The sequence below is a fragment of the Sarcophilus harrisii genome, chromosome 5 (genome assembly GCF_902635505.1).
Source record: "Sarcophilus harrisii chromosome 5, mSarHar1.11, whole genome shotgun sequence".
Taxonomy (NCBI): Eukaryota; Metazoa; Chordata; class Mammalia; order Dasyuromorphia; family Dasyuridae; genus Sarcophilus; species Sarcophilus harrisii.
Genome location: NC_045430.1, coordinates 90533670 through 90558301, shown reverse-complemented (window position 1 = coordinate 90558301; position 24632 = coordinate 90533670). Strand labels below are relative to the sequence as shown.

The window sequence follows — 24632 nt, the reverse complement described above, 5'->3', positions numbered from 1 at the left end:
CCCGACTTCCTTCTCAGGTTGTGGCTCAGTGCAGTGCTCAGGGTTAACAAGCGCCTGCAGAACTGACAGAGCCCGCCTGCTGCCAGGACGCTCCCGCCCAGCTAATGGGGAGTCATCTTGTCCATACTCTGCATATACTGGAAGCTTAGACTAGGGTAGTTTCCCCTTTTGACTCTGTCAGTCTATGGACCTAATTGTAGGAGGTACTTCCCAGATGATTGGCGATGAATGAGAGACTATATGGTGCAAGGATGATGCACGGGAAAGGGCTTCCGGGTCTGCAATTAAAGGGTCTGAGTTCAAGTCCCAGATCTACCTCTTACCCCCTTTATGCTCTAGGGCAAATTAATGCCCCTTGCCGAGCCTCAGTTTTTCACCTATAAAATGAGTATCATCGTACATATGCTGAGGGCCATAGAACTGAGAGCTCAAAGGAACACTGGAGATTAAAAATTTTGACCTTTAGACACAAAGAGGGAAAGAGAAGGAAATAAGCATTTATTAAGCATCCACCATGTGCCAAACACTTTGCAAATATTCTATGAAGGAGGTTCTAGTACAGTGGAGGAAACTAAGGTAGATAGAGATTAAGTGTTTTGTCCAGGGTTACACAGCTAGTAATGTCTGAGGTTGTATTTGAAATCTGGTTTTCCTGGTGTGTGTCTGTGTGTGTGTGTGTGTGTGAGGAGGGGGGAGAAAAAGAGAGAGAGGGAGAGAGGGGGGAAGAGGGAGGGAGGTGGGGGGAAAGGAAGGGAAGGAGGGAGAGAAAAAGAGAAAAAGGGAGAGGGAGACAGAGACAGAAAAGAAGAGATCATTGGAGAGAGAGATGACAGACACAGAGAAAGAGACAGTAAGAGAGAGAGACAGAAAGGGAAGAGAAGGGAATAAGCAAGCTATAAAGAAACAGAGTCAAAGAGAGACATGACATGGAGAAAGACAGAGACACACAGAGAATCAGAGACAGACTATGTGTGTGTGTGTGTGTGTGTGTGTGTGTGTGTGTGTATAAGAGAGAGACAGAGAAACACAGAGAGAGAGAAGAGAAGAGAAGACACACACACACACACACAGAGACAGAGACAGAGAATATGAGAGAGGGGAGAGGGAATCAGAGGGAGAAAGACAGATGACAGAGGGAGACTGACACACACACACAGCAAAGCAGAGAGAGAGATAGAGAGGGAGACAGAGAGAAAGAGGGAGGGAGAGACAGAGAGAGAAAAGAGAGAGAGACAGAGACAGAGAGAATGTGTGGGAATGTGTTTGGAGGGAATAAGAGATAAGTTCTCTGCTGCAAGGTCAGCTGCTGGCTGCTGGCACTGCCAGGCCCAACGCCCTCCTAAGACCATAAATTAAGCTGAGCTGTTGGGGGTGAGGAGATGGCATTTGGGCTGGGGTCAGTGTAGGTAGGGCCCTGGGAGACATGCTGCGTTAGCAGAAAACAGTGTCCAGGACTGTGTCAAGAAGGTAGAGGTGCTGACTGCCTACTTCTGAAGGAAGAAGTGCCCATCGGGGATCCCAGGGCCTGGGGAAGGTTTGTGAGTCCACAAACCAGATCGCACCCCCCCTGATTCTAGTCAAGAGTTTCAGGAAGAAGAACAGGAAAAGTTGAGAGTACTCCAGACCCTCGGTCCTCCCGGGCTCCTTCCTCCCCCCAAAAGGGGCAGGTCAAAGACACCCCTACCCAGTGGGCAGAAATAGAGAGCATCCTCCAAAAGCCTGGGCGCAGGCCCCTGCTCTGGAAGCCGGCCCCTCCCCCCCCACCCCCCCCAGGGCGCTGGACCCTCCTCCCCAGCCCTCCCCCGGGCCCTGGGCCTGGTCCAGTTACTGGGGTGGCCCGAAGCGCTGCGGGCTGGGCGTCAGTTTCTCACGCTCTCTTGCTCCCTTCCCTGCCTCACCATTTCCTCTGCTGTTGTGGAGGGGGGGGGGGGGGTTAGGGAGGGCGGGCAGCTCAGTGACATCAGAAGGAGCGGGGCGGAGTGTTCCAGAGTAAAAGACTCTCAGGAGGCCGCCCCCGCACGCAGGACCCAAGCCGGCTGCACCGAGTGCATGGAGAGGGGGGCTCCCCAGGGGCCGGTGACCCCAGGAACGGGGTTCTGGCTAACTCAGCAACACCCGGGCCTGACATCACTGCTGCTCCCCACCCCACGCTTTTACTGCTGAGGACTGAGTCACTGACCCTGCCGAAATCAGGGCCACTGACGCCATGGATGGGGTCAGCCGAGGGGGAGGATGCCAGGGCAGCCCAAGGGTTCCGAAGGATTGGACCTGGGGGATCCGGCCTGCCTCAGAGGGGGGGGGGGGAGGCCGGTCGGGATCACTTTCCTCATGTCCGCAGCTGTGAAACTTGGAGGCTCCTGCAATCCCACTTCCCCATCCCTTTCCTGCAATTAGCTGGGCTCCATCCTGGCAAGCGGGCCGCTCCTTCCTCCCTGAGATGCCCTCCTGGTCCCCTTCCCCTCTCCCCAGGCCAGTCCCTCCCTTCCTTCCTTATCCCGTCCCCTCCTCCAGCACTTCCTTGGCTGAATACCCCGCTTCCAGCGCCACCACTCCCCATCTCACGGCTGCATCCGAATACAAAGGAATGACCTATCTAGAAACGCTCAGGACAGACCTTACTGATCACAGCAAAGCAGCTCTCTGGCTGCGCCAGGTAGCCTTCGCCAGCCCGAGAAAGGAAGAGACCACATTTGAAGAACTAATTTCTAAACAAGGGAGAAATATTGCAAAAGGACCAAAATCGGGGCAGCGGGGGGCTTTGGGTCAGCCGCGCTCGGTCCGCCTGAGGATGCCTGGCGTTCCGCACTGAGCTGGACCTGGGCGGGCCAGACAACCGCGCTACCAGTGAAGGGGAAACCCTCTATAACTCGGGGAAAGCGGCCGGGTTCTCCAGGCGGGCTCTAGCGCGGAGAGTAGGGAGAAAAAGAACAAGCAGACCGGGGAGAGGGGTGGCTGGGGGGGGGGGTCGCGGAGAGCGGGGCTTGCTCGCATCCAGACCTCCGGGGGCTGACCCCAGCCTTTTCTCCAGCCGCCGGAGGCTGGGCGAGCCGGTTCCGGATCCCCTCCACCTGGCTCCGGGTCCCCTCCACCTGGCTCCGGGTCCCCTTCCTTCTGCCCATTGCCAGGAGAATCAAAGCCCCCCGCTCGTTGGCCCCTGCCCTCCTGCTCCTCTGCCTCCCCCCACCCGAGTGCCCAGACACAAGGGCAGGCCCGGGAAAGCCGGAGAAAGAAGGGGGGGCTGGGGAGCGGACGCGGGGGGGGGATGTGAGAGAGCAGACCAGAGTGTGACGGCTGGGGAGAAAAACCGCTCCTTGGGCGCAGTGAGTCCCAGGAGCCGCCCATCCCCCACTCCATCAGTTATCCCTTAGCAGCCCTACTGTGTGCCGGGGACTGGGGAGACAAGAACCAGAGCAGAGGAGAACTCGCGACCCGAGCCTCCCAGCACGAAGCGAGGCCTGGACACAGGGCGGGCTTGGGACGGGGGAGCCGCAAGGGAGCGGAAGAAATACAGGTTCTATCACGGATCAATCAGGAGGAGTTCATTAAGTACTCGGGTCCCTTCAGCCGGACCGCCTAAAACCCCGAGACGCTTCTATCCGCACTTGCTGACGGGGCCCCGATAAAAGCAGTCAGGGCGAGGGTTCTGCTTATTCTTACAGGCGGGGAAACTGAGGCTCCGGGAGAGAATGACTGCGCAAAGTCGCGGGGCTCATCGCCGCGGCCGTAGCTTCTCGCAAACGAGATTAGTCTTCCTGGGGGTGTCCGGGGGACGAGGCTCAGAGACGTGTAGGGACCGGGCCGAGGTCACACAGCACGCCGAGGGGCGGCGCTCAGGGAACAAGGCGTTAGCCATCATCCAGAAGGCCGCCACGCCCCCACGGGGAACGGCCTCTCCCTAGAGCTGTTCCCGGTCCTCTCTCAGGCAAGAGCCAGGGCTCCTTCCGGAGCTGTCATCAGGCCGGGATCGAAAGCCACCCGTTTCAGAGCTGCCTTATCGCCTCCTCCAAGGCAGAGGGCGACCGAGAGTCCTCAGGGTCCTTCTGTCCCTCCGACCGGCGTCTCTCTGCGCCGGAAGTCGGACCGCTCTTTCCAAAGCACGACAGCACCTCGCTGGTGGGGAGGGGAGGAAGCCGGACAGAGGCGGGGGTGGGTTTTTGGGGGGTCCGGTCTCTGAAGGAGAAGAACGACAAAGAAAGGGCGACCGTGCACTCCAGGAGAGGAGCCGCGCATGAGACACGATGTAGTGATGGTCAGCCGTGGGGGGAATCCTTTATAACGCGTAGGCCGAGTTGAGACACGCGGCTCTTCTTCCTTTGCCCCCCCGGGAAGAGGCGGACGATGGAACAGGCCGAACTCAGACCTCTGCCTCCAGGGGCGGGTGGTAGAGTCCTCAGGCTCCTCCCCCCAGAGTAGTGGATGGTCTCGTCCGCAGCGGTGAGTGCGGGTCTTGGGCCTAGGCCGCTGGGGGTTCTGCTGCCCCGGCCCCCGGGCTCAGTGCGCCTGCGCCGCTCCCCAGGGCGGGGGCCCCGCGCGGTGGGACCCCCGGGCCGGGCCGGGCGGGGCCCGGGGTCGGGGGGCCTCGGGACGCGGGCGAGCCTCCGGGCTCCGGGCAGCCCCCGCAACCAGCCCGCCGCCGCCCCTCCGAGTGCGGGGCCAACGATCGGGGAGCGTCCGCACCCGGCCCCCTCCTGCCGGAGGCGCCTTCTCGGAGGGCGCCCGGGGCTGAGGATGCACCGGCGGGGCTGAGGCGTCCTCGGCCGCCCGCCGCCCAACCGCCCCTGCCCCGGAGTCTGGGAGCAGGTAGGGAGGGCCCCCGGCCCGGAGAAGCCCTTTGGGCCTCTGCGGCCACGCTGTGGGTCACTTCCCCAAGACGCGCACCCAGACGTTGAGGTCGCCCCCGGCTGCGCCCGCAGCCGGCGGCGGCTTAGCCCGGGGCCTGGCGCACAGTGGGCGCTTTAATGTCTGGTGGGGGAGGGCAGCGAAGAGCCGAATGCCTGTGCCGGGGCAGGGGTCCGGCTTCTGGCGGCCGCCCGCTGGCGGGGAGGCGCCTGGAGACGGGCCTGCGCCCTGCGATCTTGCAGGGAGCAAACTGAGAGCGAGGGGGATTCCAGCCGCAGCAGCTAGGGCTTTGCTCTGCCAGGACCCCGGCAGCCTCTCACGGAATCGGTGCCCTTGAGGAGGAAGCCTTTCCAAGAGCCGCGACTACCCCCGGCTGGTGTTTTCTCTTTTGCATCTCAACTGGGGTGGAAGGGCATCATCCGCTGCTGGCTGCAGTTGCACCGGCGGTCAAAGCGTGGGATCTGTGGCCCGCCGCGCTCCTGACTTTGGGCTATTGAATCCCGCCCCTCCACGGGCAGTTTCCCATATAGGTCCCGGGCTTAATTCCGGCACCCAGTTTGGCTTAACTCTGCAGCTCAGAACTTCTGAGCTCAAGAGAGTCACCGGGGACGGGTGCCTGGCCCCATGATTGAGGATGCTGGAGAGCCCTGCCCGAGCTCAGGGGGTCCCCTGCCTGATTTTGGGCAGGGAACTCCCTTCTCCTCTTTCTCTAAGGGAGCACTGTTTTGTTTGGTTTTTGGTTTGGGCTGTGTGTGTTGGAGAACAGGGTAGAGGGACTGGAGGGGACAAATAGAATCCAGAGAGGAGCAACTCTAATGGATGCAGCTCTAGCTTAAAAGGATGTGGTTAGAGGAGGTTTTCTTGTAGAAAGAGAGAGCTTTGTTTAGAAGAAGGATCAGAACTGGGCCTGGGCTAAAGAGAAAAAAGATTGGAAAAAACAAGTATTCTTAGGTTGGGATAAAAAAACCCTATGTGATAGGAAAGATGAGGTAATTGAAGAGGTCTTTTTTCTTGAAGAAAGGAAGATGCAAAAGGTTAAACGTTGGGAGTGATGAGAAAAATGTCCTTGGAGACTTATCTCCAAGTGGGGATTTGACCCATGCAGTCAAACCTACTGATTGGTTGCTGAGCAGAGGAAGAAGGGATCAATGCAATGATTGAGAAAGAGGGGTCTGAAACCTACTGATTGGTTGCTGAGCAGAGGAAGAAGGGATCAATGCAATGATTGAGAAAGAGGGGTCTGACAAACTCTCTAGCATGTAAGGGAAAGATTTGAACTTCCTGTTTTTGCTAGTGATCAGCACCAGACCTACTGTGGGAGCAGTTACTGGGGAACCTGGGTGTTGACTAAATCACTTATATTTTGTTTTAAGATTGAGATTGTTGTGAAATAGCATAAATTCTTCTACTAAAGTCGGAGGGATTTGGATGACATATGATCTGATAGGGTAAGACTAGGGAAGTCATCAGCTTGGTCCAGGTCAACTTGAAAATATAAGGAGATTCCAGGAAGGTTCAAGATTTAGATAAATTTACAATTGAGCGGTCTAGGATTAGGCCACTGGGGGAAAGGTGGATGATGCAGAGACCATTATCCTGTCACTGACCTTTGATGAGATTACCTTTTTTTTTATTTTGATGAGATTGTCCTTTTCCCCAGGACAATTTCAGTAGTGCTTTCTCTGGATATCAAATATTGAACTGATCAGACTTTAGGGCTCACCCTGAGAGGTTAATCCTTTTGGAAGTCTAGGGAGGGATCCAGGAGTTCCTAATAGAAATAGATGGGCTTTAGACAGGGAAGATTTTTTTTTTTTTGGTGGAGCCCATTTTACAGGTTTTTGAGAAAAAAGACTTAGGAAGGCCTAGGGCACAGCTTAGAAGAGCTAAAAGGAGGAAGGCAATTAATTTCTTTAGCCTTTGTGGAATGTCTGCTCCTTGGGAAGGAGCCCTCATCTCAAAGCCTGAATTCAAATCCCATTTATTATTACCTGTTTGACTTTGAACAGGTCACTTAGCATTTTTAGGTCTCAACTTTTTATATTGTGAATAAAATTGAGAGAGACATCCGTTAGGCTATTTCCAGAAATGTAAGGTCTCTTCCTGCTATCCTGAGTTTAGGGAACTAGGGAAGGTACCCAGAATATGGAGGCCAGGAGACTGTCCTTGCAGTCAGGGAGCTTACATTCTAAAGAGGGAAGAGTGGGTGTCTCCTGACCTAGCTTCTGCCAAGGCAGGAAGGTGGGAAAATGCATCATCTTGTATTGGAAAAAGTCAGATGGGGCCAGCAGGACTGGTGGGATGAGAGGTGAGAGAGGAGGAAGAGGAGTGGAGGATGACCAGAAGATCCTCATGACACAAAGAGTAGAGAAATGTGGGTGAGGGAGGAACAGAGGAGGAATCCAGATTTTTCTTGTGGCCACATCAAATGTGAAGTGTTTATAGCATGAGTGTCCACTAAGCATTTGTGTGATGCTGGCACTGGAGCTCTGGACAGAGGGCTGGATATCAGCTCCTCCTGAGTGGGATTGTTTTGTTATTCGTAATTGTGACTGGACCTGACGGTGCAGTTGCTTAATGTACCTGTTGATTAGTCATTTAAGTAGAATTAAATCTATGGGAGCTGATGAAAGGGACAAAGAGGCCCAAGCCTTGATGGACACCAGAGTTAGAAGGTGAGATGGGGAGGAAAACCCGGAGGGAACAGTGCAGAAAAACCTAGAGCAGAGCTGAGCATCCAAGAGGCAATTAATTGCCAAAGTGTTCTTGTGTGTACTCTTTCCCGTTTGCTTGTTGTGGGGATTCCCGTGCAATCTCTAAATAGTTTTGCCCTCGGGGAGTTTACCGGGGAGGTCCCATAAACTAGTTTGTACAAAATAAATAGGTGTTAACTGGGAAGGGAAGGAGAGACAATACCGAGGGAGGAGACCCAGCTCGAGATCTAATCCGGAATGCTTTGGTAGTATTTCAACTGTGGAGGGGAGGTAAAAAAGGAGCTCCATGTGTGAGAATCAGACCAGTTGAACGGCTCTTATAGTGCACAGGCAGGGCGGAAAGAGAGTTTGGGGTCAGTTTATGGAGACTCTTAGAAGAGTTTATATTTCGACTTTAAGAGGGAACCATTGGAATTAATGTGTGTGGGGGGAAGGAGGGATGTATGGGAGTGGGGAAGTAGTGTTCCATGGTCAGATTCAGGCTTTAGGAAAATCATTTTGTCTCTTTGGAGGATGATTTAAATGGGAAGAAATTTGAAGCAAAGAGAGCAATTAGGTTATTTCTATAGTCCATGTTAAAAGAAGCTAGGAGGCCAGGGGAGTAGAGAAAAAGGGACAGATGTGTGGAAATGGAAAGGATTAATCAATGAGTAAAGTAAGGGAAGAGTAAGGATTAGTTCAAGATGATGCCCAGATTTCCAATAGGGTATCTGGAAAGATGGGTAGTGATCTTGATAAAAAAAAATAGGGAAATTCAGAACAGGGTAAGTTTTGGGGAAAAGATAAAAATATGTTAGTGTTGCATAACAGTGATGATTCAAACCATGAGAGTATCCAGAGAGAAAAGAGAAAAAGTGGGCAAAGTCCTTGGGGACACTAGCAGAGAGGTCCAGAAGGTGAAGAAGATGAGGGCTTATTTAGGTTGTGTGTGTGTGTTTTTCCTGAGAGGGAAAAATGGTAAAGATTGTCTTTTCCTTTTTTTTTTTTTTTAAATGATAACATAAATTACTTATCTAGTGTTTTATTTTCTTCCAATTACATGTAAAAATGGTTTTTAACATTTATTTTAAAAACTGTAAAATTCAGATTCTCTCCCTTTCTTCCTACCCTACCCCCATTGAGAAGGCAAGATTATTATACATGTGTATTCATGTAAAACATTTCCATATTGTGAAAAAGAAAACATAAGACAACCCCCCCCCCCCAAAAAAAAAAAAGCCCAACAACAAACTCAAGAAAAATAGAGTAAAAAAGCATGCTTCAATCTGTATTTAGACACTATCAGTTGTTTCTCTGGGGATGGATAGCATTTTTCACTCAAAGTCCTTCAGAATTGTCTTGGGTCATTGTATTGCTGAAAATAGCAAAGTCATTCACAGCTGATTATCCTACAATATTGTTGTTACTTTGTATCAGTTCATGTAAGTTTTTCCAGGTTTTTCTGAGAGCGGGAGCCCTGCTCATCCTTATGCACAATAGTATTCCATCATAATTACATATCATAACTTGTTCAGCCGTTCCTCAGTTGATGGGCAGCCTCTCAGTTTCCAGTGAAGATGAGGAGGATCTCCATAGAGTGAATAATTTCAATTAAGTCCTGTGGTCAGAAACTTGATCAGGATGGAGTTAGTGAAAAAGAAATGAAGATAGTGAGTTGTGAATGACAGCTTTTTCTAGGAGTTTGGCTGTCCAGGAGAGGAAATGTAGGCAGGCTGGTAGTATGATGGCAAGGTTGGGTCCAGTGAATGTTTTTTGAAAATGGAAAACTCTTAGGCAGGTTTATAGGAACCAAGGAAGGTAATTAGGGATAGATTAAAGGTAATAGGAGAGTGATTGAGATAGGGGCTGCCAAGGGAGATGGGATCAAGGTCAAAAGGTGAGGGGATTGCCTTGGTGAAGGCTACTCTTCAGAGATGGAGCAAAAGATGAGAAATTTCAAGGCTTCTCCAGCGGAGTAGGAGGGAGAGGTAGGTCATTATAAATGGCTTATGGTCACGCTTTGTACAGAGAGGCCAGGACTAGAGTTAGACCTGAAAGAAGAGATGACTTGGAAATACACTGTGGCCCATATCAGTTGGGGAGAAATAAAAGTTTTGCTGGGTATGAGGATGATCTCCCTGCTCTTTTGTTACGTAGGTGACTAAAAAGGGAGAAGAGAAGATGAGGTGGCTGTGGGAGGCAAGGAGGTGCCCAGGAAAACCTGAGGAAGACCTTTCTCCTGGATTAAGAAGTTCTCATGTGCATACATATTCACCACCAATCACTTAGAACTTACTAGTTCTTTGTAGTGAATTGGGGGAAGATATTTAAGATCTGGTCCCTGCTCAAAATGATTATAGATTTCATAGGAGTTAGAGCTGGAAAGAATGGTAGAGACAATCCTATCCTATCTCCTTATTTTAGTCCTGAACAAATTTAGCCTTCAAGGATCATGAATTTGCCCACAGTTACAGAGATACGTTGGATTTGAATTCATGTCTTCGGACTCCTTAGGCACCGTTTTCTCCCTGCTGCAATGCCTGGACTAGGAAGATTTCTTTTTGTTTAATTAAAGCATTTTATTTTCAAAACATGCATGGATAATATGCAACATTCACCCTTGCAAAACTTTGTATTACAAATTTTTTCCTCCCTTCCTCCACTTCCTCCCCTAGACAGCAAGTAATCCAATATAACATGTTAAACATGTGCAGTTGGAAGATTTATCTCTTATTGGGAATTTAGAGACTAGAGGATAGGCTTTCCTTATCTTTGGCCAATGAGTTGAGGCAGACCAAGCTGGTGGAGCAGTAGCAGGGAAGAAGCTGCCCAGGCCTGGACGTGTGGGGCTTGAAAAACAGCTTCCTAGAATCTCTGAAGCTTCACTCTGGCTGTGCAGTTCCAAAACCATGGATCTGGAACTGAATTAATTAAAAAACTCAGACTGATAAGAAGTTGATGACAGGAGTTAATAGGTGGCCTACTGCCTCTCCTTCTGAAGGATCATAAATCAGAAATGTCTAGTGAGGGCTTGCTCTGGGCAAAATCAATGTTGCAGGAGATCCAGAGGGTGGTGGAGAGATGCAATATCAGGGGTTTGAGTGATTAGAAAAGGAGGGGCTAGTCTTATGGCAAGATTAAAAGACAAACTATTAGAGACTCAGGTATTTCTTTGGTGGCCTCAGGTTAGTAAAAGAAGGCTTCTAGCACACTAAGTGACTACTCTGAGGAGGTTTTCTGGACGGATGGGAATGAGTCTGGTCCAGAGGGAAGAGTGTGGTTTGGTTTGACTTTGTGCTGCTTGGGGGGGATACCCACATGAAAGAGGGCCTGATCGCCTCCCATCTCAGCTCCTGTATTGTTGATAGGGTAGCCTGTCTTCATCCTTCTAGTTATCCTCATGTTATGTTGACACACTCCCTTTTGTAGATTGTAAGCTCTTGGAAGGTAGCTGGCTGGTGCAGTGGATTGAGTGCTGGGCCTGGAGTCAGAAGGGCTCATCTTTCCTGCATTCAAATCTCACCCCAACACTTATTAGCTGTATGACTCAGGGCAAGTCACTTGCCTGTTTACCTTCACCTTATTTACTCAGTTTCCTCATTTGTAAACCAAGCTGGAGAAGGGAATGGCAAACCACTCCAGTATCTTAACCAAATGGGGCCCCAAGGGTCAGAAATCATTGAACAACAGGAGCAGGGACTGCTTTCCATTTTTGCCTTAGATCTCTAGGCCTATTATAACTTTCTTTGCTTAATAAACACATATTGGATTGGATTGGATCCATTTAAATGTGTATGCAAAGGATTGATTAGTGGCCAGATGAGATGAAGCCAGTGAGGGCCACAATAGCAAGTGAATGAGTGGGGATAGGTTGGGGGTGGTTGGGGCAGTCGGGGAAGAGGTGGGTAGCAACTTGGAGTCCTCATTGTGTTTGGCTGTGATTTCTCTCCCTCCCCCATTCTCTCCCAGAGCCAACCAGCCCCCTGCCAGGTTGGTGGGAGCAGCCAGCGGCCGGGGGATGAACTGCCGGGCAGAGGTCCTGGAGGTGTCCGTGGAGGGGCGGCAGGTGGAGGAGGCCCTGCTGGCTGTATTGCACACCGTGCTTCTGCATCGGAGCACTGGCAAGTTCCACTACAAGAAGGAGGGCACCTACTCCATTGGTACCGTGGGCACCCAGGACATCGACTGTGACTTCATTGATTTCACCTACGTGCGGGTCTCCTCTGAGGAGTTGGACCGGGCCCTGCGAAAAGTTGTTGGAGAGTTCAAGGTAGGAAGGCAGCGAGAGACAAAGACATTTCCAGTCTAGATTAATTCGTTCTCAGCCCTATCCTCCCAGTTGACTGCAACATCCCATGTCCATTTGGGTTCTGATGGCTGGACTGGATCTGCCTTTTTCTGTTCAAAAAAGATCCATCTCTATCCTTTGATAGTCCTAATGTTGTCAGGTTGTAGGTTCCTTGTACCAAGTGCTCTTTGCTCTTCCTGTGGAGTTTGTAACCATTTCTTTCCCAATCTGAATTTGTTCTTTAAAACTCACATGTAAGGGCAGCTAGGTGATGCAGTAGAATGAGCACCAGCCCTGGAGTCAGGAGAGCATGAGTTCAAATCTAGCCTCAGACACTTATTAGCTGTATGACCCTGGGCAGTTTATTTAGCCTTGATTGCCTCACCTTTGCATCCCTTTCCCTTTTCCACCAAGCCAAACTAAACCAAACCAAAACATCTTCATGTCTAGGAAAGGAGGATCCAGAATGAATATCTTCATTTTTAAGATGAAAAATTTTGGCCCATAGGGGTCATGGAGCCACAGTGGGAGCTGGAGGCTATTACTATTGCTGATTACTAAAGTTTCCTGGTCCATCAGCATGTAGGAGCCAGTCCTGAGGGTCCCTTTGCTTGGCCCTTCAGTTTCCTTGTTACTCCTTGAGGCTCAGTGGGGTTAGAGATCAGAGCCACTCTGTCCCTAATCACTTGCCTTTTCTACAGCTGTTGCCATCATTTCTTGATGACAAGTTGAACACTCACTTCCCCTTTCCTCCTGTTACACAGCGTGCCAGGAGAGTGGGCTTCATAAAGGGAAGAACAATTTCTAGGCATGCCAAGAATAGGCATTCTCACTGTGTCCTGGGTGGTAGTTGAGCAATCCCAGTGACATCTCAGAGTTAATAGAACACTTCCCCGCTACAGCCTCATCCATTGCAGAGGATTGTCATCTTCATTTTCCAGACAAGAAAACCTAAGGTCAGAGATGGGAAGCTGCTGGCCTGTGTGATCCTATCGCCACAGTTGGAAGCCAGGACTCCTGACTCTTTAAGTCCTTCCCTTCCTACTCTGCCAGGCTAAAATGATTCCCTTGGCCATTTGCCCGTTTGAATTCAGCATCTTAGGGTCTTGGGATAGGATCATATATAGTCACCTGAAAGGTGAGAAAACTGAGTCCAGGGAGATTAATGACAAAGAGTCAGACATGGCCAAGGACAATAATTGCCTTTTATTCCAGATCCAGAATTTTCACCAGTACACCACATTTCTAGTCCCCCAGTCATGCCCAGGCAACCAGCCCAGAACCCTTGTGTGACTGAGAAGTTCCAGCTCTGCTGCCAGTTACAGCATCATTACTAAGAAACCACTTCTTCCTCCCTTTAAGGGAAGAGAAGAATGAAGTCATGAAGCATATGACATTACAGCTGGGCTACCACTTGGGACAGCCCTTTACCCCCCTCGGGAACTTCCCAAGACATTGCCTTTTTCTTGTGCTCTGATTTTCAGGTCCCATATACTTGACCTGCTCCTTTTTTGTTCTGTTAGGTATAAAAATGTACATGTTTTCCTCAGAGAGAGGGTCAGGAGGGATGAGGAGAAACTGTATGCTGAGGTGAGGGGTGGGGGGTGGGTGCACCAGCCACTTACCTGTTCCTCCAGGAAAAGGCAGACCAAGCAACTGTTGAATTTCCTCTCTAAAGAGACTGGAAGCATAATCCCACTGGGTGGAGTTGTAAGTTTGATGTATTAATGATAGTAGACTCCAGTTGGGGCATTTAAATTTATTCCATGAAGTGTGATTTAGGATTTGACACATCTTTGGTCAGTAAGTGACTTACTCCAGAATGTTATTTAGGATCTTTGGCCATCCAGGACAAGGAGCCTGGGTGGGGGCCACCCAGACACCACAGTGCTGTGTCTGAAAAATTCCTAGAGCAGATGGTCCCAGATGGCTTGTCTGAGGAGAATGTGGAGGTGGAGCCAAGGATGGACCGCGTTCCATTGTTCCTTCCTTAATCTAGTGTTTTAAAGGTCTCTATTTCAGGGCCTTTAGAACAGTAAATTTGGAATCCAAGGGCCTGGGTTTGAATGCTGGCTTTGCTAATTAATAATTGTGACCTTAGACCTATCACTTAGTCTCTTAATTTTATCTCTTGTAAATTGAGGACTCTGGAGTAAGTAGATAATAGTCAAAGTCCTTCCAGTTCTAAATCTCAAGGGCCTAGGCTAGGGTAAGGAGCTTAAATCTGTCATGTACCAAAGAAGAATTTGCTAAATAAAAGTGGTCTTTAAAGGAAAGCATAAGAAAGACTTGGAAAACTTTCAGATTTGTCTGGGGAGTTAGGGAAGATGAAGAACTGAGAAGAGGCTGATTGAGAATGGGAGAGCAGGCTGAACTTTAGCAGTCAGTCTGGGCCTCAGTTCCTTCATCTGAAAAATGAAGGGTAGAACTAAATAGTCTGGAAATCAAATCCAACTCTTGACATTTTGCTATTGGGTGATAGTGATGGGGTCAACTGGAAACTTCCTTCCTCCTCCCCCCATCCCCAACAAGGCCAGTTGATGGGGAATGGGACATCTATGATAACACAGGCCTTGCTCTTCCAAAGAGCTAAGGAGATGTGGTCTACCCTGGGGTAATGGTAGAGTTAAGTGAATACTCGGTCTCATCTCTATAATCTTTGTAACCTCTGCTTCCTTAGGATGCCCTTCGGAACTCAGGCGGTGATGGCCTAGGGCAGATGTCCTTGGAGTTCTACCAGAAGAAGAAGTCGAGGTGGCCATTTTCTGATGAGTGTATCCCATGGGAGGTGTGGACGGTTAAGGTCCACGTGGTGGCCTTGGCCACAGAGCAGGAGCGACAGATCTGCCGAGAGAAGGTGGGGGAGAAGCTTTGTGAGAAGGTCATCAACATCGTGGAGGTGATGAACCGGCATGAGTACTTGCCCAAGATGCCCACACAGTCCGAGGTGGACAACGTGTTTGATACGGGGCTTCGGGATGTGCAGCCCTACCTCTACAAGATCTCCTTCCAGATCACAGATGCCTTGGGTACCTCAGTCACCACCACCATGCGGAGGCTCATTAAGGACACGTTGGCTCTCTAGAGTTCAAAGAGCCAGGTTGAGGGAGAGGACCGGATGGGAGACTGACTCTCAGTAGCTTTCTGAATGACTGTGGGCCTCAGAAATGGGGTGGCTGCATTCTTTCTCTCCTTGGGGACTTGAATGGGCAAGGTGCATGTAGGGGGGAATCTGCTCTCTGTTGCTGGGGGATATCAGAAGGGGTTGTGACAAAAATCGGGGGTTTAGGTACCTGGGCCAGTGGGTAGAAGTCGGGCCTCCTGGCCAAGCTTCATAGAAGCAACCTGTTATCCTCAGGCCCTTCTTCCCTCCTCAGATGACCTCTTGAATGGTAGCTCCTCCCCTCTTTTTTTTTTTTTTTTTTGCTGACAGCAAAGGCTCCTTCCCCATCTCTCTCAAACTGTTGGAGATGTGTTTATCTTCAGGTCCTTACTTAGGACCATTTTTCTGTCTTTTCAAACCTCTGGGGTGGGAGTCCCTTTCCCCTCTGCCTCTTCTGTACAGAAAACACACTAAGTAATAGTGAATAAAAGTTGGAAATGTGAGTTTTGGGGTGATCTCCCCCCACCTCTGTCCTGTGCCGTGTTTTGTCCTGAGACATAGGTCTAAGTATCCAGCCCTGGGTTGCAGACTCTATTTGAGTTAGGAGGCAGCTTCTAGGTTTTCCCCCTTCCACAGCATGGCTGGGCTCTGGGAGGACCTGGGAAGGAGTGTGCCAAGACCTGTGGGAGCCGGGGTCTCCTCGTACTTTTCTGATTTCTGTGAGGGCACAGTGGCTAGGTGGCCTGGTGGGGACAGAAAAATCCATGATTACTCTGATTGCCCCGGGAGCTGGAGCTGTTCTCGCTTCCTGCCATTCTACAACAATACACTCAGGACACTTCCTGGCTTGCAGAAGTGTGCACCTGGTAGCTTTTTCTTTGCTTGTAGTTACTTGGGGACATGTTGAATTAGATGCAATGACTACCAAGCTCCTTTTCAGTTCTAAATCTATCCGTCAATGATATATGCCTTGATTCTTTTGAAAAAGAGAGGGAGAGAGGAAGAGGAAGGGAGGGAGGAAGAAGAGAGAATGAGTGAATGAATATGTGTGCCAACACCAAACCTTCCTGAGAAAGCAGAGTTAGAAAAGGTCTCCCTGGGCTCTGGCCCTCTCTCTCCCCTGGACTGATGAACAGGTGCTCAGCCACTTAGACCAATCACTCTTGAAAGATCAAGTCACTAAAAAAGATGTGTTGCCTTCACCCACATACACAGCCTTGGAGCTTCCTACTCTTAAGACTTTTTTTTTTGCAAAATGTCTGTTGGTCTGAATGGGCATCTGGTGGAAAAGTGTGGATAGATTGGTAGCAGGCTCCCCCGCCCCCACCTCCACCCCATGGAAAAAGCATCTGCAAATGCCATGCTACTAAAAGCAGATTCGGGCTGTGGAAAGTTGAAAGGCAGTGACTTTTCCAGTCCCTTTTTCACTTTGTTGGCCTTCAGCTTAGATCGGAGACATGTTGGTTCCTTGTTTAAAGTCTGCCTCTCACTTTACATAGGAGGAAACTGAGGCTCTGAAAAGTTAAGTGGCTGGTCCAGTCACACCGAGCTTCCCGCTTAGTCTGCTTCTAAGCCACACACTTGGTACCAGGCTGTCTCCAGGTTGAGGCTTTTGTGACTGGCGGCTCCCTCCGGGAGGGTGTAATACACAGGGCTCTTTATTGCCCATGGGGCGCAGCACTTCAGCTAAGGTGAGCGGAACTTTGGCTGAGGTCCCCTTGGGGACCACAGAGGGGATTTGGAAGGGACCCGGTGAGAAGCCGCGGCGGAGGAATGGTTTCCTTCCACCTGGAATAAAAGTTCCCCCGAGTGCAAGAAGCCTGGGAGCGGGACCCGAGCGGCCCCGCCCTCTTCGCTTGCCCCTCCCCGCCCGCAGTAGGCTGTCTCGCACACATCTGGCTTTCTCGCACATCTGCCGGCCGCGGAGGATGAACGCCTCGGAGCCCGGGGACGCGGCCCCCGGCTCCTGCTGTAACGTGTCGGGCTTGCCCCCGGGTGTGGAGCCGGGGGCCGGGGGCCTCTCGGGAGCGCGGGCGCTGCAGGCTGCGGTGCTGGGAGTGCTTTCCCTGCTTGTGCTGTGCGGGGTTCTCTTCCTGGGGGGGAGCCTGCTCCTCCGGGCCGAGAGCCTGGCCGGTCAGTTGGCCCGGGAGCGGCGCCCGTCCCGGGAGGACGACTGGGGGTGCGGGAGCAGCGGCCCCGGCTCTGCCTGATCTCCAGAACCTCGCCCAAGCCACCCCTTCCCCGAGCGCGACTCTGGGGACCCTGGGACACCAGCCTGGGGCTCCAGAGGAGTCTCCTCTCGGCCCTGCCACGGAGCCCGGACTCCTGGCCGTCGGGCACGGGGGGCACTGGACTCTGCTTTGGAGCCAGCTCGAGCTGGAAGAGTCCCCAGCTAGACCCAGGCATCCTGAACCCTCTCAGCCCGAACGGTCAGAGGCCCACGCCGGGCAGAGGTGAGAGCTCCGCCACAGAAAGCAGCCGCCGAGAGTCCGGGGGAGAGGGAAATGGGCACCCGGGAGTGGGGGGGGATGTGAAGTCACCTACCGCCCCCCCCAACGGGCCAAGGCTCGGTCAGCTGGGACCTTTCCCATTAGTTCCGTACTGAGAGCCTGTGGCGGGGCCTTGGGCGGTGGGACCTGAGATCGGGAATGGGGAACGGCCGCTGGGCCGGATGGAGCCCTCCCAGGTCAGAGCTTGAGCCTGGGCTTTCTCAGGGCCCGAGGGAAGAACACCTGTGCTCCCCCTGTTCTCCTTACCGGTCCCCCCAGCCCCCATTCCTCCGGAAAAGTTAGACCAGTGTACTGAATATTATGATCAAGATATAGGGGTGGGCTCTGACCGACTGGGACCCCTCTCTGCGGCCGGCTGCCCTGCCTCTTCCCACTCCCCACCCCCGCCCCCAGGCTAGCCCTCCAGCTCCTCAGCTCCCGGCAGTCAGTACCACCCACTGGGCAAGCGCGGGCAGGCCTTGACCTTGCATAGCAATCCTATCCCCCTTTCGTTCTCCAGGTTTTTAGGCGATGAAGAGCAAACAATCGCCCAAGCTCTCAGAAAGCCCTCCTTTGGAAACAGGCCATGGACTGAAGAGCAAACTCTGATCTCCCTCTGGAGGCTGGAACCCATTGGACATCCCTATAGCCTCAATTTACCAATCTTTAAAATGGAGCAGTTGGAGCAGATCTCTAACTTCTGATTCTGCGATTATAAAAAAATTTGGGGAGGAGCCAAGGGCCCGAATAAATGTTGAGAAGCCTCCTCGCTTCTGAGTCCAGAGAATGGATGGCCTTATAGGAGTCAGTCTGATGCCTTTCCTCCTGAATAACCAGCTGGGGGTTGGGGAGGAGAAGACGGCTCCCAGGCTTCTGAGAAACTATCCTAAGGAGCTGGGAGCAGAGAGATTCCAGCTGTGGTGTCTCCCACCTCATCTCAGTCTCTTAGGGACTTCTTGATCTCACAGTGACTGTGTCCAGCTGGAAGGAGATGTGTGGGGCTGGGGAGCTAAAGAAAGGGTCTGTGGTCTCTAGAAAGGCCCCCATCCCTCCTCTGAATCCTTGATTTCCGCCAATTTTAGGCCTTAGCCACACATCACTCTCCCTTCCCCCAGAAGCATTGTAGTCTCCAATCAGAAGAGCACTTCTGGGGACTGGAGAATGGAAGGGAGCATTTTTAATTCTGATGCAACTGAAGACCTGGGATGAGATGTATGGGAGAAGGTCCCGCTCCCTCCCTCCTATTCTTTGTTCTGTGGAAAAGATCTCAAAGCCTTAACTTCAGGTTGGCCTTTTCTAGACAATTGGCTGCCTTGAGTCTTGCCTGCTTCTGGTAAGGGAATTGATTCATGCCCTTAGGATTTCCAAAGCCTTTCTCCTTTCTTACTGGCAGCAAGGCTGTAACCAAGGCTCCAGGTCCATGGCCAACCCCATTCATTGAGAGATCCCAGCTCAGAGGCTTAATTGGGGTCTGTAGTATAGTTGGGCAAGAGAGGGACACATAAACACTCCGTCTAAAGTGGGGGAGATAAGGGAGACTGGAGAGGGAAGTTGAGGTGGGGGACCTGGAGAATAAGTGAGAAAGGAGATGAAGACTAATACTGGAGTGTTGAGGGAGTATTAGAGGGAGCTGGAGGGAGATATAGGGTGGGATCCTGGAGGGGCTTTGGGAGGAACTAGCTGAGCAGCTGTGGAGTCTGTCTTCCCTGGAATGAATGAGACTTATTTGTGTGTGATATTTTCCAGTTAATCTTTGTTATGTTAATTCTACTTCTGAGATGCTTTCCATCACCCTAGGGAAGGAGGGAGTCCCTTCCCCCTTTGCTTCCTCATGCATTCCATTCCATTTATTAAACATATTAAGTACCCACTGTGTGCTGGATACCATGCTAGGTCCTGGGGGCTCATCCTAAATTGAAGGAGCCATCTTCACTTTCTTGAAGTCTGCAATCTAATTAGGGATAAACCCAAAGAACTAGGATATGTGGGTGTGTTTACGTATATACGTATGTGTATATATACATGTATATAAATACAAAATATTGTGCCTATTCATCTTCCTACTTTTTTGCCTCTTCCTCATGGGATGATTTCCTCTAATATACAAAATGGTTTCCCCAGGCTAAAGCCGGGGAGAGAGTGAGTGTTGTCTGTAGGAACAGGGGGAGCTGGAACACTGGATGGGCTGAAAATGATCAGAGACTTAAAAATCTCCATGAAACACAGCTCCAAGAGGTCAGAACGCAGAGCTCAGAGTTGCCAGGAATGAAGGGGAATTTCCCACCACGACTAAGGGGTCAGTGAGGACTAACTAAGCAGAAGGAAAGAAGGCTCCATAGAGCTTCCCGCCCCAGCCTCCTGTCCTCCAGCTTGCTGTCTCCCACCTGGGGAGTGGAGGAGTGAAGCCGGGAGGGATGACCCCAAATGATTTCTCCATCCCGACTGCTTGCAGTCTAGAGCATGCAGACTAAGGGTGCCTGGGATTGGCCAGGAGAGTGGTGAGTAACCTTCATGTTCTCCCTAGAAAGATAAGGAGGCAACCTCTGCTGGGTGGTCATGGCTACAGACGTAATATAGGGAGGGAAGGAATTAGGAAAATCTGGAAACTGACTGCATCCCAACCCTCAAGCCTGGCTGTACTGGGCTTGAACTAGACAGAGAAGTGTGGGTGGGAGATCAGGATGAGACTCTCAAAAGTACCTCTGATGCAAGATCATCTAAAACAATTGGAGAAATCACCCTGTCAGTCTGGACTGTCTGAAAGCAGAAGGGATTGAAAGAAGAAATAGTTCATGTACTTCCTCACAATAACCGTTAGTAGTGTTGGAATTATGTCCATTTTACAGATGTGGAAAATAAAGTTAGGAAAAGTGGGGAAAAAAATCCAAAAACTTGCCAGGAAGACAAATCTAAGACAAGAACCTGGGTCTCTTGAAGCTCCAAAATGAATGTCCTTTCCTTCCATACATGATACCCCCTCCCCTGCCCAGCCTGGACAAGATGTTCCTTAATGCTTGTGAAGGGTTACCCCTCCTCTCCACACCGACAATGGAACAGAGCAGACAGTGGGCCGCTAAGGGTCAGCCCTTTTCTACAGTTTGGTCTGTCTCTGACAAAGTGAGGGAATATTCACAGAATCACAAACATCTTCCAGCCCCTGCCTCTCTTCCCAGAATCCACCCACCAGGACCTTGGTCTCTCCTCCCACTGGCTCCTTTCAAAGGGCTCTTTCCATGATGAGGGTCAGTGGAACTGGCTTCAAGACGATCGCTTTGCTGCCACCACGCGGCTGTTTGCAGTAACAGCAGCGTGTAGCCCACTCCCTAACCCATTAACCCTGAAAGTCCCGGTGGGAGACCCCTGGATGCCTAGTCCCCCGGCGAGTGCTGTGGAAGGAGAGTGAGATGGCCCAGTGTACAGGGGACAGGAGGGCATCGGAGCTGGGCAGAGCCAAACCAGGCAAGTGGCCACATACTGCACCAGGAGGGTGTAGGAGCAAAGAAATGTACATTTTAGATGTTTCTTTATAAATGCACATTTTGGAAAGCCAGGTCTCTCTGCATCATGGGATTTATTTATTTTAAATAAATTTGCTTAGGATCAGGTGAAGCCTCCTACTCCTGGAATGGGGAATGCAGGAAATAAATTTGGACTTTTGCTGGACTTATAGGATGGAGAATAGAATCAGTGGGATTAAATAACTATAGACCAGGGATGGGGGTGTGCTTGGTGCTGGATCTGGGGACACTCAATCTTGGGGAAGAGAGAAGAAGGTGTTGGTTCCAGGGGGGGTTGTTTGTAGAGATGAAGCCCCTGGGGAGACTAGATCTGGAATCTGGGGACCTGGCATTGAATCTTTCCTGCCCCTGATTACGGGTGTAGTTACAGCCAAATTCTTTCCTTTCTCTGGGTGCTGAAAGAGAGCATCTCTAAGGTTCCTTTTAGCTCTGTGATTCCTTACCCTGAGGCTGAGGATGTCTCCAATTTTCTCCAGATCTCTGAGGTTAGTATTTTCAAAGGAACTTTAGCCTGAGGGACTCCCATAGTGAGCGAGCTGCTTGCCAAGAATCTGCCCCACCCCAAGCTCTGAAAATCCCCAGCCCGGCTTTATAAATGCTAGGAGGAAACCCTCTGGATGAAACAGTACCATTCATCAGGCCGAGCCCCACATTGCTGTCCTTGAGGATTCCTTGGGAACGTAATCCCTCTAAGTGCGCGGGGGCATTGCCCAGTAACCCCCTCTCTGGGTTTTGGGGGTGCCCGGATTTCCATCGTTTTCCTGATTTAGGCGAGAAAGGAATCCATCCCCTTCTTCCTTTAAACTGGCTGAGAAAAATTAGGATCAAATCAAAAGTTTCACCAGGGGAAAACACTATCAATTAAATAATTGTAAGTAACTGTCTCAGCTTGTAAATTGACCTTGCATTGGTAGAAGAATATGTGGATCTGGGAATTCCCCAGATGAGTGAAACCACAGGTCCAACCCAATGCTATCAACCAACCAATCAGCAATTTTAAATACCCATTATGTGATTTAGCTGTCCTAGTCTCTGGGGAGACATACACAAAAGTGACAGGGTCCCAGTGTTCAAGGGCACCATATTCTATTGGAAGAAACATGTATATATACACCCATTAACAAATTCTGTTCTAAATTGTGGTGTCCAACTCTTCGGGCCCCGTTTGGGGTTTTCTTGGCAAAGATACTGGAGTCGTTGGCAATTTCCTATTCCAGCTCATTTGACAGATGAGGAATTGAGGCAAACAAAGTTAAATGACTTGCTAAGAAACACACAGCTAATAAATTCCTGAGGCTGGAAGAGAATTCATAAAGATGAAGTTTTCCAGATTCCGACCCCAGTGCTCTGTCCACTAGTGTCTGTCTAGCTGCAAGCTTGTGCAATACAAGCACCAAGTCATTCCAGTTATCTTGACCTATGTCTTGCCACCGGATTCCGAGGACTGGAGGAGAGAGGGAAGCTGATGACTTTGCACAGCTCTGCCTCCCTTAAAGCAATTCACTTGCAAAGTCAAGGAGATCACTCTCCTGTTGACATTGGTCCTCTTTGAGAACAAGGGACAAACAATAACAATTTTTTTTTTTTTTTTTTTTTTTTCTGAGGAGGGAGCGGGACGGTACCACTAGCAACTGGGAGGAGGACAAGAAAAGCTTCATTAGGAGGTTGGGATTAAACTGAGCTTTGAAAAGAATTTGAGATTTTAAGAAGCGGAGGTGAGTATGGAGACCATTCTAGAGAGAGGGCCAGGGAGGGGGGAAACAGTGTGTGCAAAGGTACAGAGATGAAAGATCTAATATTGTGAGGAACAGCAAAAGGACCAGCCAGGTTGGATTATAGGGTTTCTGACATAAGGAAGCACTGCCTTAAAGTGATAAGAAATTAGTTATTAAGGGGGCACAATGGATAGAGCTCTGGGTGTGGAATTCAGGATGACTCTTTTTCCTGAGCTCAAGTCTGACCTCAGACACTTACTAGCTGTGTGACTCTGGACAAGTCATTTAACCCTGTGTGGCTCAGTTTCCTCATCTGAAAAATGGACTGGAACAGGAAATGGGAAACCACTCCATTATCTTTGCCAAGAAAAACCCAAATGAGGTCACAAAGCATAGGATACGATTGAAATGACTCAACAACAGTAACAAATTCAGAGAAATAAAAACTTAGTTGAAGTATAACTAAGTGTGCCAAATTTCTAGGAAGTTTTTGCTGATTTCCTGATAGTACTTATTTTTTCCTCTTAAGACGCGATATGGCATTTGATTTGTACCTTTTTGATAATGACTGGCATTTGTATAGCCCTTGAAGATTTGCATACCATTTCACAAATGCTAATTCATTTGATTCTTACAGTAATATCAGGAGATAAATGCTGTCATTCCCATGTGGACTGTTGGGGAAATTGAGGCAGAGAATGTGACTTGTGTCTGAAGCTGGATTTGAATTCAGATCTTCCTGGTTCCAAGTCCAGCCCTCTGTCCACTAAGCCATTTCACTGCTTCTACCATGTAATGTAGCATATACTTGTGTGTACAATATGATGTGTCATATTCACTGAGTCATTATGGGCTCATATAGATAGGGACTATACGATGTGTTGGTGTTCAACAAATGGCTGTTAAATTGGATTAAATTTTTAATTAAAAAATGATTAAAGTTTTAATGATTAAAATATAAAGCCAGAGAATTGTTCTTTTCTAACCCTGGACTGAGTATGTTTGCTACAGGCAACATTCAGTCCCTCTAAGTGATTTTTCTTTTGTAAGCATCCTATCCTTGTTATGCCGGAGAAACTGAGGCAAGAGAGGGATTAGAGAATTTTTAATATTTTACTTGGAATTCTGGGACCAGAGGATTCATTTTGATCCCAGGGCTGATGTCTTAAAGCATTTAGCATCAGCATAAGCATTGAATGTGATATTCCAATTAATTATATATGTCTCCAGAGATCAGGGTAAGTAAAGGCAAGGAGTGGAGTCAGAACACTGATAATGGGTATTTCCAAGAAGGGATCATCAATCTGGTTCTTACAGGTTGAGGGTAGGATCACAAATTCTGATAAACTGGGAGTGAAGGGGGTAGTTAGTTAAGAGACAGAAAGTCTGGAACTTAGAGATAGAGGATGCCAATTAGGTATCTGAGATAGGACATCTGGAGTTTACCTTTTGGAATGCCAGAGTGGCCAGATCTCTACAATCCTAATTATCTCAGTCTTGGTTAGGTTAGGGGGGTTGCAACCGGGGGATTGAGGCAGAACAATTTAGGGAAACTGAGACAGGACCATAAAAGGAAACTCTAGCACAACATCCTAAAAGGGAAATATTTATTAAGCACCTACTATATGCCAGGGCATAGTGCAATATTTATTACAAGCATCTTACTAGTGAGATAAGTGCTGTTATTGAGTTGAGGAAGTTGAGGCTGATGGAGGTGAATGCCCAAACTTAATGTCAGAGCCTGGATTTGAACTCAGGTTTAAATTTATCCACTTTAACCTCTGGCTGCCTTCAGGCAGAGATGGAAAAATATATAACACCAGGTTAATTTAAAATAGACAATTAGTTAAAGGCTGAGTTAAAAGGCTAACGTCACCACACTATCTTTTTTATGCATAACTTTGTTAATGCTTTATTGAGTAGCCCAGACCCCAGAGCAAAGGGAAGCACATACAAACACAAGACAAAACTGAGAAGTCATTTCTTT

At 49.7% G+C, this 24632-nt stretch overlaps 2 protein-coding genes across 3 annotated transcripts; both read left to right on the top strand.

The window, feature by feature from the left end:
• Positions 1-4157: 4157 nt before the first annotated feature.
• ATG101 (autophagy related 101) lies at positions 4158-15426 on the top strand. Of its 2 annotated transcripts, none has more exons than XM_003772201.4 (3): positions 4158-4434; positions 11502-11802; positions 14501-15426. In XM_003772201.4, the coding sequence occupies exons 2-3, from the start codon at positions 11551-11553 to the stop codon at positions 14903-14905; spliced, it is 657 nt and encodes a 218-aa protein (XP_003772249.1). In that variant the 5' UTR covers positions 4158-4434; positions 11502-11550; the 3' UTR covers positions 14906-15426. The 2 variants fall into 2 exon arrangements, with proteins under 2 accessions (XP_003772249.1, XP_031793700.1); XM_031937840.1 differs by lacking the exon at positions 4158-4434 and adding an exon at positions 4441-4800.
• A 1425-nt stretch (positions 15427-16851) lies between these two features.
• SMIM41 (small integral membrane protein 41) lies at positions 16852-19280 on the top strand. The gene is made up of 3 exons (XM_031940186.1): positions 16852-17052; positions 17141-17376; positions 17933-19280. The coding sequence occupies exons 1-3, from the start codon at positions 16852-16854 to the stop codon at positions 18114-18116; spliced, it is 621 nt and encodes a 206-aa protein (XP_031796046.1). The 3' UTR covers positions 18117-19280.
• Positions 19281-24632: the final 5352 nt, after the last annotated feature.